This window comes from Salvelinus alpinus, chromosome 2 (assembly GCF_045679555.1).
Source record: "Salvelinus alpinus chromosome 2, SLU_Salpinus.1, whole genome shotgun sequence".
Taxonomy (NCBI): Eukaryota; Metazoa; Chordata; class Actinopteri; order Salmoniformes; family Salmonidae; genus Salvelinus; species Salvelinus alpinus.
In genome coordinates this window covers 94,898,412-94,915,625 of record NC_092087.1, presented here as the reverse complement: position 1 = coordinate 94,915,625, position 17,214 = coordinate 94,898,412, and the positions used below count along the sequence as shown (strand labels likewise).

General features: G+C 46.3%; 2 protein-coding genes across 4 annotated transcripts in view; one reads left to right on the top strand and one right to left on the bottom strand.

Moving 5' to 3' along the window:
- Positions 1-17,214, top strand: part of LOC139545504 (adhesion G protein-coupled receptor E5-like) — a 494,332-nt gene that overhangs the window by 5,305 nt on the left and 471,813 nt on the right. The gene's annotated exons all lie outside the window — the stretch shown is intronic.
- Positions 3,228-17,214, bottom strand: part of LOC139551972 (adhesion G protein-coupled receptor E1-like) — a 74,144-nt gene continuing 60,157 nt past the window's right edge. Inside the window, exons 3-5 of the mRNA XM_071363300.1 lie at positions 7,927-8,073; positions 4,749-4,858; positions 3,228-3,242 (exon numbers count right to left, since the gene is read on the bottom strand). Of these exons, the coding sequence (XP_071219401.1) occupies positions 3,228-3,242; positions 4,749-4,858; positions 7,927-8,073 (272 nt within the window). The remainder of the gene's footprint in view (positions 3,243-4,748; positions 4,859-7,926; positions 8,074-17,214) is intronic.

Genomic DNA, 17,214 nt, shown 5'->3' with positions numbered 1-17,214 from the left:
AAAAGGGTGTCATTTGGGCCTCAGGACTAGAAAGAGGAAGCTGCCAGTGGAATAACGGTTTCTACAGCAACAGAGTCCCTACTGTAATATAAGCACCACACTCAGATCAGTTTATATTGTCCCTTACTGATCATCATTATCCAGGCTTACACAGTAAAACTGAACATAGACCTGTCCTTATATGGTGGTTTGCAGTGGCACAACAGTAACCTCTGTTTGAGGAAGTAGCATGGGGATCAGTGAGGGTAGTGAACTCTCTAACAGTCTAGTTCAGGGGGATCAGTGAGGGTAGTGAACTCTCTAACAGTCTAGTTCAGGGGGATCAGTGAGGGTAGTGAACTCTCTAACAGTCTAGTTCAGGGGGATCAGTGAGGGTAGTGAACTCTCTAACAGTCTAGTTCAGGGGGATCAGTGAGGGTAGTGAACTCTCTAACAGTCTAGTTCAGGGGGGTCAGTGAGGGTAGTGAACTCTCTAACAGTCTAGTTCAGGGGGATCAGTGAGGGTAGTGAACTCTCTAACAGTCTAGTTCAGGGGGGTCAAACTCATTTTTCCAAGTTGGCTGCATTTGGTCTTCAACGAGGTCCGGAGGACCACACTTAAAATTGGATATATTCCCTTGGCGTCCAATTATCCAAAATACCCATTGCTTTTGAAATTTTAGATGCTCACTGACTGTCTAGCTTTCATTTGGATGACAGTTATTGTGATTGTGGACTACAGGAAATGGAGGACCGGGTACGCCCCCATTCTCATCGATGGGTCTGTAGTGGAGCAGGTTGAGCGCTTCAAGTTCCTTGGTGTCCACATCACCAACAAACTATCATGGTCCAAACACAACAAGACAGTCGTGAAGAGGGCACGACAACGCCTATTGCCCCCCCAGGAGACTGAAATGGGTCCTCAGATCCTCAAAAAGTTCTACATCTGCACCGTTGAGAGCATCCTGACTGGTTGCATCACTGCATGGTATGGCAACTGCTCGGCCTCCGACCGCAAGGTACTACAGACGGTAATGCGTACGGCCCAGTACATAACTGGGGCCAAGCTTTCTGCCATCCAGGACCTCTATACCAGGCGGTGTCAGAGGAAGGCCCTAAAAATTGTCAAAGACTCCAGCCACCCTAGTCATAGGCTGTTCTCTCTGCTACTGAACGGCAAGCGGTACCGGAGCGCCAGGTCTAGGTCCAAGAGGCTTCTAAACAGCTTCTAAACCCCAAGCCATAAGACTCCTGAACAGCTATCCAAATGGCTACCCAGACTATTTGCATTGCCCCCCACCCTCCCCCTCTCCTTTACGCTGCTGCTACTCTCTGTTTATTATCTATGCATAGTCACTTTAACTCTAATTATATCTAAATATTACCTCGACTAACCCGTGCCCCTGCACATTGACTCTGTACCGGTACCCCCTGTATTTATCCTCCACATTGAGTCTGTACCGGTACCCATTGTATATAGCCTCCACATTGACTCTGTAACGGTACCCCCTTGTATTTAGCCTCCACATTGACTCTGTACTGGTACCCCCTGTATATAGCCTCCACATTGACTCTGTACCGGTACCCCCTGTATTTAGCCTCCACATTGACTCTGTACCGGTACCCCCTGTATATAGCCTCCACATTGACTCTGTACTGGTACCCCCTGTATATAGCCTCCACATTGACTCTGTACAGGTACCGTCTATATATATAGCCTCCACATTGACTCTGTACCGGTACCCCCTGTATATAGCCTCCACATTGACTCTGTACTGGTACCCCCTGTATATAGCCTCCACATTGACTCTGTACTGGTACCCCCTGTATATAGCCTCCACATTGACTCTGTACTGGTACCCCCTTTATATAGCCTCCACATTGACTCTGTACTGGTACCCCCTGTATATAGCCTCCACATTGACTCTGTACTGGTACCCCCTGTATATAGCCTCCACATTGACTCTGTACTGGTACCCCCTGTATATAGCCTCCACGTTGACTCTGTACTGGTACCCCCTGTATATAGTCTCCACATTGACTCTGTACTGGTACCCCCTGTATATAGCCTCCACATTGACTCTGTACTGGTACCCCCTGTATATAGCCTCCACGTTGACTCTGTACTGGTACCCCCTGTATATAGTCTCCACATTGACTCTGTACCGGTCCTCCTGTATATAGCCTCCACATTGACTCTGTACCGGTACCCCCTGTATATAGCCTCCACATTGACTCTGTACCCGTAACCCCTGTATATAGCTTCCACATTGACTCTGTACTGGTACCCCCTGTATATAGCCTCCACATTGACACATTGACTCTGTACCGGTACCCTCTGTATATAGCCTCCACATTGACTCTGTACCGGTACCCTCTGTATATAGCGTCCACATTGACTCTGTACCGGTACCCCCTGTATTTAGCGTCCACATTGACTCTGTACCGTAACACCCTGTATATAACCTCCACATTGACTCTGTACCGTAACACCCTGTATATAACCTCCACATTGACTCTCTACCGTAACACCCTGTATTTAACCTCCACATTGAGTCTGTACTGGTACCCCCTGTATATAGCCTCGCTACTGTTATTTTACTGCTGCTCTTTAGTAATTATTATTATTCTGGGTTTTTTACTTTTCTATTTTTACTTATTTGTATTGAAACTGCATTGTTGGTTAAAGGCTTGTAAGTAATCATTTCACTGTAAAGTTAACACCTGTTGTATTCGGCGCATTTGACTAATACAATTTGATTTGATTTGAGTTAACACCCTGGACAAATGAGAGAGAACATACATGTAGGTCTATTATCAATTCAACACATTTAGAGAGAGAGAGAGAGAGAGAGAGAGAGAGAGAGAGAGAGAGAGAGAGAGAGAGAGAGAGAGAGAGAGAGAGAGAGAGAGAGAGAGAGAGAGAGAGAGAGAGAGAGAGAGAGAGAGAGAGAGAGAGAGAGAGAGAGAGAGAGAATGCACAAACATTAACATAAACACTTAAGGAGAGAAGTGAGGAGGAGGCAGACAACTGAACACATCCCAGTGAGAAGAACAATAAGAAACAGAGAAGAAACAAAGTACATTCCAGAACAACAACCTGTGGATGTGCTATTGATTTACTGCAGTGGGAAAATCACTGACAGCTCAGTCAGGCATCAGATTACTGCTATGTCATGTTATGGGTACAGCTGTGAGTTCAGGACGACATCTGGATTGGAACTCGGCCAAAAGAAGGGGTCATGGGGTTAGAGGTCAGGAATCTGGGGTTAGAGGTCAGGGATAACATGTGTTGTCGCCGTGGTTACTGAGCCCTGACGGACAGGTGCAGTTTGTGCACATATCCAGAGCGCCGCACACCGGGGGAACCCACATACACTCATCCTCATCTGTAGTGGACACACACACACACAAGCTAAGCTGAGACCCTCGCATCACAACACACACACACACACACACACACACACACACACACACATAAGCTAAGCTGAGACCCTCACATCACACAAACACACACACACACACACACACAAGCTAAGCTGAGACCCTCACATCACGCATAATGAATGCGTAATTGAGACCGTGTATGTGTGTGTGACAACATAAGAGTATAAGTATTTAAACAAACAAGATGTTACGTGACACACACACCTCCCCACACAGACACCCCCACACACACCTCCACACACACCTCCACACACACCTCCCCCCACACACACCTCCCCACACAGACACCTTCACACACATCTCCACACACACCTCCACACACACCTCCCCCCACACACACCCCCACACACAGACATCCCCACACACACCTTCACACACACACCTTCACACACACCTCCACACACACCTCCCCACACACCTCCCCACACAAACATCCCCACACACACACACACCTCCCCACACACACACACCTCCACACACACCTCCACACACACCTCCCCACACACAGACATCCCCACACACACACACACCTCCACACACACCTCCACACACACCTCCCCCCACACACACCTCCACACACACAACTCCACACACACCCCCCCCCACACACACCTCCCCCCACACAACTCCCCCCACATACACCTCCCCCCACACACACACCTCCACACACACCTCCCCCCACACACACCTCCACACACACACCTCCACACACACCTCCCCCCACACACACCTCCACACACACAACTCCACACACACCTCCCCCCACACACACCTCCCCCCACACACACCTCCCCCCACACACACACCTCCCCCCACACACACCTCCCCCCACACACACCTCCCCCCACACACACCTCCCTCCACACACACCTCCCCCCACACACACCTCCCCCCACACACACACCTCCACACACACCTCCCCCCACACACACCTCCCCCCACACACACCTCCCTCCACACACACCTCCCCCAACACACACCTCCACACACACACCTCCACACACACCTCCCCCCACACACACCTCCACACACACAACTCCACACACACCTCCCCCCACACACACCTCCCCCCACACACACCTCCCCCCACACACACCTCCCCCCACACACACACCTCCCCCCACACACACCTCCCCCCACACACACCTCCCCCCACACACACCTCCCTCCACACACACCTCCCCCCACACACACCTCCCCCCACACACACACCTCCACACACACCTCCCCCCACACACACCTCCCCCCACACACACCTCCCTCCACACACACCTCCCCCCACACACACCTCCCTCCACACACACCTCCCCCCACACACACACCTCCACACACACCTCCCCACACACACACACTCTGGACTCACCGTTACAATCCCCATCTCCTCTGTTGCTGTTTTCGGAAGTACAGGGGCAGTCGCTAAACTCATTGATGTCTACAAGAGGACCAGAGTGAAATACAGACATAAAGAGAGATGGAGAAGGAGAGGGAGAGAGGGAGAGGGAGAGGGAGAGAGAGAGAGAGAGAGAGAGAGAGAGAGAGAGAGAGAGAGAGAGAGAGAGAGAGAGAGAGAGAGAGAGAGAGAGAGAGAGAGAGAGAGAGAGAGAGAGAGAGAGAGAGAATGCAAAAGCATTAACATTAACACTGGAGGAGAGAAGTGAGTGTGTTAGGAAATCTGTTGTGAATGTTTTGTAATGTTTTTACATTTCTTTAATGTTGCTGGACCCCAGGAAGAGTAGCTGCTGCCTTGACTGGAACTAATGGGGATCCTTAATAACTACAAATACAACACAACACACCACACCACAACACACACCACAACACACCACACCACAACACAACACAACACAACACACGCCACAACACACCACAACACACACCACAACACACCACACCACAACACAACACACGCCACACACCACAATACACACCACAACAACACTACACACCACACACCACACACCACAACACAACACAACACAACACACCACACCACAACAACACTACACACCACAACACACACCACAACACAACACACACCCCAACACCCCAACACAACAACACAACACACACCCCAACACCACACCACAACACAACACAACAACACACACCCCAACACAACAACACAACACATACCACAACACAACAACACAACACACACCACAACACAACACACCACAACACAAACCACAACACACCATACACCACACCACACCACAATAGTAGATCCAAGTTGTTGCCATGGGTAACCAAGTTTACCATCAGATACCAACTAACTAAGATACAAATGAAGACATGAGACAGAGAGGAAGTTGAGGTGGAGATTAAAACACCCAGAAACCCACAGCACACCAGTGCTGAAATGTTACCATGGTAACCATCCTAGCACGCATGCCAAATGACAACCTATTATATAGTGTTCTATGGGCCCTGGTCTAATGTAGTGCACTATATAGGGAATAGGGCCCTGGTCTAATGTAGTGCACTATATAGGGAATAGGGCCCTGGTCTAATGTAGTGCACTATATAGGGAATAGGGCCCTGGTCTAATGTAGTGCACTATATAGGGAATAGGGCCCTGGTCTAATGTAGTGCCCTATATAGGGAATAGGGCCCTGGTCTAATGTAGTGCACTATATAGGGAATAGAGCTCTGGTCTAATGTAGTGCACTATATAGGGAATAGGGTTCTGGTCTAATGTAGTGCACTATATAGGGAATAGGGCTCTGGTCTAATGTAGTGCACTATATAGGGAATAGGGCTCTGGTCTAAAGTAGTGCACTATATAGGGAATAGGGTACCATTTGGGCCTCAGGACTAGAAAGAGGAAGCTGCCAGTGGAATAACGGTTTCTACAGCAACAGAGTCCCTACTGTAATATAAGCACCACACTCAGATCAGTTTACATAGTCCCTTACTGATCATCATTATCCAGGCTTACACAGTAAAACTGAACCTAGACCTGTCCTTATATGGTGTTTTGCAGTGGCACAACAGTAACTTCTGTTTGAGGAAGTAGCATGGGATCAGTGAGGGTAGTGAACTCTCTAACAGTCTAGTTCAGGGGGATCAGTGAGGGTAGTGAACTCTCTAACAGTCTAGTTCAGGGGGATCAGTGAGGGTAGTGAACTCTCTAACAGTCTAGTTCAGGGGGATCAGTGAGGGTAGTGAACTCTCTAACAGTCTAGTTCAGGGGGATCAGTGAGGGTAGTGAACTCTCTAACAGTCTAGTTCAGGGGGATCAGTGAGGGTAGTGCACTTTCTAACAGTCTAGTTCATGGGGATCAGTGAGGGTAGTGAACTCTCTAACAGTCTAGTTCAGGGGGATCAGTGAGGGTAGTGAACTCTCTAACAGTCTAGTTCAGGGGGATCAGTGAGGGTAGTGAACTCTCTAACAGTCTAGTTCAGGGGGATCAGTGAGGGTAGTGAACTATCTAACAGTCTAGTTCAGGGGGATCAGTGAGGGTGGTGAACTCTCTAACAGTCTAGTTCAGGGGGATCAGTGAGGGTAGTGAACTCTCTAACAGTCTAGTTCAGGGGGATCAGTGAGGGTAGTGAACTCTCTAACAGTCTAGTTCATGGGGATCAGTGAGGGTAGTGAACTCTCTAACAGTCTAGTTCAGGGGGGTCAGTGAGGGTACTGAACTCTCTAACAGTCTAGTTCAGGGGGATCAGTGAGGGTAGTGAACTCTCTAACAGTCTAGTTCAGGGGGATCAGTGAGGGTAGTGAACTCTCTAACAGTCTAGTTCATGGGGATCAGTGAGGGTAGTGAACTCTCTAACAGTCTAGTTCAGGGGGATCAGTGAGGGTAGTGAAGTCTCTAACAGTCTAGTTCAGGGGGATCAGTGAGGGTAGTGAACTCTCTAACAGTCTAGTTCAGGGGGGTCAGTGAGGGTACTGAACTCTCTAACAGTCTAGTTCAGGGGGATCAGTGAGGGTAGTGAACTCTCTAACAGTCTAGTTCAGGGGGGTCAGTGAGGGTACTGAACTCTCTAACAGTCTAGTTCAGGGGGATCAGTGAGGGTAGTGAACTCTCTAACAGTCTAGTTCAGGGGGATCAGTGAGGGTAGTGAACTCTCTAACAGTCTAGTTCAGGGGGATCAGTGAGGGTAGTGAACTCTCTAACAGTCTAGTTCAGGGGGGTCAGTGAGGGTAGTGAACTCTCTAACAGTCTAGTTCAGGGGGGTCAGTGAGGGTACTGAACTCTCTAACAGTCTAGTTCAGGGGGATCAGTGAGGGTAGTGAACTCTCTAACAGTCTAGTTCAGGGGGATCAGTGAGGGTAGTGAACTCTCTAACAGTCTAGTTCAGGGGGATCAGTGAGGGTAGTGAACTCTCTAACAGTCTAGTTCAGGGGGGTCAGTGAGGGTAGTGAACTCTCTAACAGTCTAGTTCAGGGGGGTCAAACTAATTTTTCCAAGTGGGCTGCATTTGGTCTTCAACGAGGTCCGGAGGACTGCACTTAAAATTGTAGCAGAGACACAAACACACTTGAATACTCACCCTTACACTCTCCAGTGAGAGCAATAAAGTTGACAGTCGATGTGGATCTGAACCCAGTTCGATACTGACAGTAGAAGCTCCCGATGGTGTTGAGGCAAATGGCGTTGCTGCCACAAACCTGTGGTTCCACCTCGCACTCATTGAGTTCTGAAGAGAGAAGGAAATATGGTGATAGAGCAGTGATTCCCTAACCTCTCCTCCAGTGATTCCCTAACCTCTCCTCCAGTGACTCCCTAATCTCTCCTCCAGTGACTCCCTAACCTCTCCTCTAGTGATTCCCTAACCTCTCCTCCAGTGATTCCCTAACCTCTCCTCCAGTGATTCCCTAACCTCTCCTCCAGTGATTCCCTAACCTCTCCTCCAGTGATTCCCTAACCTCTCCTCCAGTGACTCCCTAATCTCTGCTCCGGTGATTCCCTAATCTCTCCTCCAGTGATTCCCTAACCTCTCCTCCAGTGATTCCCTAACCTCTCCTCCAGTGATTCCCTAATCTCTCCTCCAGTGATTCCCTAACCTCTCCTCCAGTGACTCCCTAATCTCTGCTCCAGTGATTCCCTAACCTCTCCTCCAGTGATACCCTAACCTCTCCTCCAGTGATTCCCTAACCCCTCCTCCAGTGATTCCCTAATCTCTCCTCCAGTGATTCCCTAACCCCTCCTCCAGTGATTCCCTAACCTCTCCTCCAGTGATTCCCTAACCGCTCCTCCAGTGATTCCCTAATCCCTCCTCCAGTGATTCCCTAACCTATCCTCCAGTGATTCCCTAACCTCTCCTCCAGGTTTTCCCTAACCTCTCCTCCAGGTTTTCCCTAACCTCTCCTCCACAGTGATTCTGTCAAAGGGTGGGTGTAGCTGGTGCATGGAAGTCAGGTGCAGGAGAGCAGAGATGAGTGGACAAAGCACTTTACTGAGGCAATTATACAAACAGGACGCAACCGCGTCACAAAAACAAATGCCCAAAACAAGTGAGGCAGCACAAAGTACACACAACCAAGTACAAAGTACCGGGTGCCAAAAAGCACGGGTACAAAACACAACCCGGAGTACACCAACCGGAAGCGTACCAACCTGACAAAAAACTATTTCACACACATGTGGGAAACAGAGGGTTAAATACATAACAAGTAATGAGGAAATGTAAACCAGGTGTGTGGGAAAACAAGACAAAACAAATGGAAAATGAAAGGTGGATCAGCGATGGCTAGAAGACCGGTGACGTCGAACACCGCCCGAACAAGGAGAGGAACCGACTTCGGCGGAAGTTGTGACAGATTCCCTAACCTCTCCTCCAGTGATTCCCTAACTTCTCTTCCAGTCCCTCAAGACAGTCCACATATTTGATGCATTCCAGAACTTAAATTGGGCACGATTTTTTCCAAAGTGAAAACAGCGCCCCCCTACTAACAAGAAGTTTTAAGCAGATGACTTAAGGAATGAGAGGCTTGATGATACGGTAACCATTTGAATCAGCTGTGCTTGTTGTAGAATACATCAAAGCAGAGGACTGTCTGGGGGTACTAGAGGAGAGATTGGGGAATCACACAAGCTAAACTGAGACCCTAGTCTCACACACGGCTGTTGATGTTTCTTCGACATGAATACATGAATCCATATAATAACATTGAGACAATTTATATAGAATAATATCATTATCCACCCCCCTCCCCAACTACACATAGAATAATATCATTATCACCCTCCTCCCCACCTACACATAGAATAATATCATTATCACCCCCCTCCCCACCTACACATAGAATAATATCATTATCACCCCCTCCCCACCTACACATAGAATAATATCATTATCCACCCCCCTCCCCACCTACACATAGAATAATATAATTATCACCCCCCTCCCCACCTACACATAGAATAATATCATTATCCACCCCCCTCCCCACCTACACATATAAAAATATAATTATCACCCCCTCCACACCTACACATAGAATAATATCATTATCACCCCCCTCCCCACCTACACATAGAATAATATCATTATCCACCTCCCTCCCCACCTACACATAGAATAATATCATTATCCACCCCCCTCCCCACCTACACATAGAATAATATAATTATCACCCTCCTCCCCACCTACACATAGAATAATATCATTATCACCCCCCTCCCCACCTACACATAGAATAATATCATTATCCACCCCCCTCCCCACCTACACATAGAAAAATATAATTATCACCCTCATCTCAACCTTCACATAGAATAATATCATTATCCACCCCCCTCCCCACCTACACGTGGAATAATATCATTATCCACCCCCCTCCCCACCTACACATAGAATAATATAATTATCACCCCCCTCCCCACCTACACATAGAATAATATCATTATCCACCCCCCTCCCCACATACACATAGAATAATATCATTATCACCCCCCTCCCCACCTACACATAGAATAATATCATTATCACCGCCCTCCCCACCAACACATGGAATAATATCATTATCACCCCCCTCCCCACCTACACATAGAATAATATCATTATCACCCCCCTCCCCACCTACACATAGAATACTATCATTATCACCCCCCTCCCCACCTACACATAGAATAATATCATTATCACCCCCCTCCCCACCTACACATAGAATAATATCATTATCCACCCCCCTCCCCACCTACACATAGAATAATATAATTATCATTATCCACCCCCCTCCCCACCTACACATAGAATAATATCATTATCACCCCCCTCCCCACCTACACATAGAATAATATCATTATCACCCCCTCCCCACCTACACATAGAATAATATCATTATCCACCCCCCTCCCCACCTACACATAGAATAATATCATTATCCACCCCCCTCCCCACCTACACATAGAATAATATCATTATCACCCCCCTCCCCACCTACACATATAAAAATATAATTATCACCCCCCTCCCCAACAACACATAGAATAATATCATTATCACCCCCCTCTCCCCTCCCCACCTACACATAGAATAATATCATTATCACCCCCTCCCCACCTACACATAGAATAATATCATTATCCACCCCCCTCCCCACCTACACATAGAATAATATAATTATCACCCCCCTCCCCACCTACACATAGAATAATATCATTATCCACCCCCCTCCCCACCTACACATATAAAAATATAATTATCACCCCCTCCACACCTACACATAGAATAATATCATTATCACCCCCCTCCCCACCTACACATAGAATAATATCATTATCCACCTCCCTCCCCACCTACACATAGAATAATATCATTAACCACCCCCCTCCCCACCTACACATAGAATAATATAATTATCACCCTCCTCCCCACCTACACATAGAATAATATCATTATCACCCCCCTCCCCACCTACACATAGAATAATATCATTATCCACCCCCCTCCCCACCTACACATAGAAAAATATAATTATCACCCTCATCTCAACCTTCACATAGAATAATATCATTATCCACCCCCCTCCCCACCTACACGTGGAATAATATCATTATCCACCCCCCTCCCCACCTACACATAGAATAATATAATTATCACCCCCCTCCCCACCTACACATAGAATAATATCATTATCCACCCCCCTCCCCACATACACATAGAATAATATCATTATCACCCCCCTCCCCACCTACACATAGAATAATATCATTATCACCGCCCTCCCCACCAACACATGGAATAATATCATTATCACCCCCCTCCCCACCTACACATAGAATAATATCATTATCACCCCCCTCCCCACCTACACATAGAATACTATCATTATCACCCCCCTCCCCACCTACACATAGAATAATATCATTATCACCCCCCTCCCCTCCCCACCTACACATAGAATAATATCATTATCCACCCCCCTCCCCACCTACACATAGAATAATATAATTATCATTATCCACCCCACTCCCCACCTACACATAGAATAATATCATTATCACCCCCCTCCCCACCTACACATAGAATAATATCATTATCACCCCCTCCCCACCTACACATAGAATAATATCATTATCCACCCCCCTCCCCACCTACACATAGAATAATATCATTATCCACCCCCCTCCCCACCTACACATAGAATAATATCATTATCACCCCCCTCCCCACCTACACATAGAATAATATAATTATCACCCCCCTCCCCACCTACACATAGAATAATATCATTATCCACCCCCCTCCCCACATACACATAGAATAATATCATTATCACCCCCCTCCCCACCTACACATAGAATAATATCATTATCACCGCCCTCCCCACCAACACATGGAATAATATCATTATCACCCCCCTCCCCACCTACACATAGAATAATATCATTATCACCCCCCTCCCCACCTACACATAGAATACTATCATTATCACCCCCCTCCCCACCTACACATAGAATAATATCATTATCACCCCCCTCCCCACCTACACATAGAATAATATCATTATCCACCCCCCTCCCCACCTACACATAGAATAATATAATTATCATTATCCACCCCCCTCCCCACCTACACATAGAATAATATCATTATCACCCCCCTCCCCACCTACACATAGAATAATATCATTATCACCGCCCTCCCCACCAACACATGGAATAATATCATTATCACCCCCCTCCCCACCTACACATAGAATAATATCATTATCACCCCCCTCCCCACCTACACATAGAATACTATCATTATCACCCCCCTCCCCACCTACACATAGAATAATATCATTATCACCCCCCTCCCCACCTACACATAGAATAATATCATTATCCACCCCCCTCCCCACCTACACATAGAATAATATAATTATCATTATCCACCCCCCTCCCCACCTACACATAGAATAATATCATTATCACCCCCCTCCCCACCTACACATAGAATAATATCATTATCACCCCCTCCCCACCTACACATAGAATAATATCATTATCCACCCCCCTCCCCACCTACACATAGAATAATATCATTATCCACCCCCCTCCCCACCTACACATAGAATAATATCATTATCACCCCCCTCCCCACCTACACATATAAAAATATAATTATCACCCCCCTCCCCAACAACACATAGAATAATATCATTATCACCCCCCTCTCCCCTCCCCACCTACACATAGAATAATATCATTATCACCCCCTCCCCACCTACACATAGAATAATATCATTATCCACCCCCCTCCCCACCTACACATAGAATAATATAATTATCACCCCCCTCCCCACCTACACATAGAATAATATCATTATCCACCCCCCTCCCCACCTACACATATAAAAATATAATTATCACCCCCTCCACACCTACACATAGAATAATATCATTATCACCCCCCTCCCCACCTACACATAGAATAATATCATTATCCACCTCCCTCCCCACCTACACATAGAATAATATCATTATCCACCCCCCTCCCCACCTACACATAGAATAATATAATTATCACCCTCCTCCCCACCTACACATAGAATAATATCATTATCACCCCCCTCCCCACCTACACATAGAATAATATCATTATCCACCCCCCTCCCCACCTACACATAGAAAAATATAATTATCACCCTCATCTCAACCTTCACATAGAATAATATCATTATCCACCCCCCTCCCCACCTACACGTGGAATAATATCATTATCCACCCCCCTCCCCACCTACACATAGAATAATATAATTATCACCCCCCTCCCCACCTACACATAGAATAATATCATTATCCACCCCCCTCCCCACATACACATAGAATAATATCATTATCACCCCCCTCCCCACCTACACATAGAATAATATCATTATCACCGCCCTCCCCACCAACACATGGAATAATATCATTATCACCCCCCTCCCCACCTACACATAGAATAATATCATTATCACCCCCCTCCCCACCTACACATAGAATACTATCATTATCACCCCCCTCCCCACCTACACATAGAATAATATCATTATCACCCCCCTCCCCTCCCCACCTACACATAGAATAATATCATTATCCACCCCCCTCCCCACCTACACATAGAATAATATAATTATCATTATCCACCCCACTCCCCACCTACACATAGAATAATATCATTATCACCCCCCTCCCCACCTACACATAGAATAATATCATTATCACCCCCTCCCCACCTACACATAGAATAATATCATTATCCACCCCCCTCCCCACCTACACATAGAATAATATCATTATCCACCCCCCTCCCCACCTACACATAGAATAATATCATTATCACCCCCCTCCCCACCTACACATATAAAAATATAATTATCACCCCCCTCCCCAACAACACATAGAATAATATCATTATCACCCCCCTCTCCCCTCCCCACCTACACATAGAATAATATCATTATCACCCCCTCCCCACCTACACATAGAATAATATCATTATCCACCCCCCTCCCCACCTACACATAGAATAATATAATTATCACCCCCCTCCCCACCTACACATAGAATAATATCATTATCCACCCCCCTCCCCACCTACACATATAAAAATATAATTATCACCCCCTCCACACCTACACATAGAATAATATCATTATCACCCCCCTCCCCACCTACACATAGAATAATATCATTATCCACCTCCCTCCCCACCTACACATAGAATAATATCATTATCCACCCCCCTCCCCACCTACACATAGAATAATATAATTATCACCCTCCTCCCCACCTACACATAGAATAATATCATTATCACCCCCCTCCCCACCTACACATAGAATAATATCATTATCCACCCCCCTCCCCACCTACACATAGAAAAATATAATTATCACCCTCATCTCAACCTTCACATAGAATAATATCATTATCCACCCCCCTCCCCACCTACACGTGGAATAATATCATTATCCACCCCCCTCCCCACCTACACATAGAATAATATAATTATCACCCCCCTCCCCACCTACACATAGAATAATATCATTATCCACCCCCCTCCCCACATACACATAGAATAATATCATTATCACCCCCCTCCCCACCTACACATAGAATAATATCATTATCACCGCCCTCCCCACCAACACATGGAATAATATCATTATCACCCCCCTCCCCACCTACACATAGAATAATATCATTATCACCCCCCTCCCCACCTACACATAGAATACTATCATTATCACCCCCCTCCCCACCTACACATAGAATAATATCATTATCACCCCCCTCCCCACCTACACATAGAATAATATCATTATCCACCCCCCTCCCCACCTACACATAGAATAATATAATTATCATTATCCACCCCCCTCCCCACCTACACATAGAATAATATAATTATCACCCCCCTCCCCACCTACACATAGAATAATATCATTATCACCCCCTCCCCACCTACACATAGAATAATATCATTATCCACCCCCCTCCCCACCTACACATAGAATAATATCATTATCCACCCCCCTCCCCACCTACACATAGAATAATATCATTATCACCCCCCTCCCCACCTACACATATAAAAATATAATTATCACCCCCCTCCCCAACAACACATAGAATAATATCATTATCACCCCCCTCTCCCCTCCCCACCTACACATAGAATAATATCATTATCACCCCCCTCCCCAACTACACATAGAATAATATTATTATCCACCCTCCTCCCCACCTAGACATAGAATAATATCATTATCACCCCCCTCCCCACCTACACATAGAATAATATCATTATCACCCTCTCCCCACCTACACATAGAATAATATCATTATCCACCCCCCTCCGCACCTACACATAGAATAATATCATTATCCACCCCCCTCCCCACCTACATATATAAAAATATAATTATCACCCCCCTCCCCAACAACACATAGAATAATATCATTATCACCCCCCTCTCCCCTCCCCACCTACACATAGAATAATATCATTATCACCCCCCTCCCCACCTACACATAGAATAATATCATTATCACCCCCCCTCCCCACCTACACATAGAATAATATCATTACCACCCCCCTCCCCACCTACACATAGAATAATATCATTATCACCCCCCTCTCCCCTCCCCACCTACACATAGAATAATATCATTATCACCCCCCTCCCCACCTACACATAGAATAATATCATTACCACCCCCCTCCCCACCTACATATAGAATAATATCATTATCACCCCCCTCCCCACCTACACATAGAATAATATCATTATCACCCCCCTCCCCACCTACATATAGAATAATATCATTATCCACCCCCCTCCCCACCTACACATAGAATAATATCATTATCCACCCCCCTCCCCACCTACACATAGAATAATATCATTATCACCCCCCTCCCCACCTACACATAGAATAATATCATTACCACCCCCCTCCCCAAGTACACATAGAATAATATCATTACCACCCCCCTCCCCACCAACACATAGAATAATATCATTATCACCCCCCTCCCCATCAACACATAGAATAATATCATAACCACCCCCCTCCCCACCAACACATAGAATAATATCATTAACACCCCCCTCCCCACCTACACATAGAATAATATCATTATCCACCCCCCTCCCCACCTACACATAGAATAATATCATTATCACCCCCCTCCCCACCTACACATATACAAATATAATTATCACCCCCCTCCCCACCTACACATAGAATAATATCATTATCCACCCCCTCACCACCTACACATAGAATAATATCATCATCAACCCCCTCCCCCCTCCCCACCTACACATAGAATAATATCATTATCCACCCCCCTCCCCACCTACACATAGAATAATATCATTATCCACCCCCCTCCCCACCTACACATAGAAAAATATAATTATCACCCTCATCTCAACCTTCACATAGAATAATATCATTATCCACCCCCCTCCCCACCTACACATAGAATAATATCATTATCCACCCCCCTCCCCACCTACACATAGAATAATATAATTATCACCCCCCTCCCCACCTACACATAGAATAATATCATTATCCACCCCCCTCCCCACATACACATAGAATAATATCATTATCACCCCCCTCCCCACCTACACATAGAATAATATCATTATCACCGCCCTCCCCACCAACACATGGAATAATATCATTATCACCCCCCTCCCCACCTACACATAGAATAATATCATTATCACCCCCCTCCCCACCTACACATAGAATACTATCATTATCACCCCCCTCCCCACCTACACATAGAATAATATCATTATCACCCCCCTCCCCACCTACACATAGAATAATATCATTA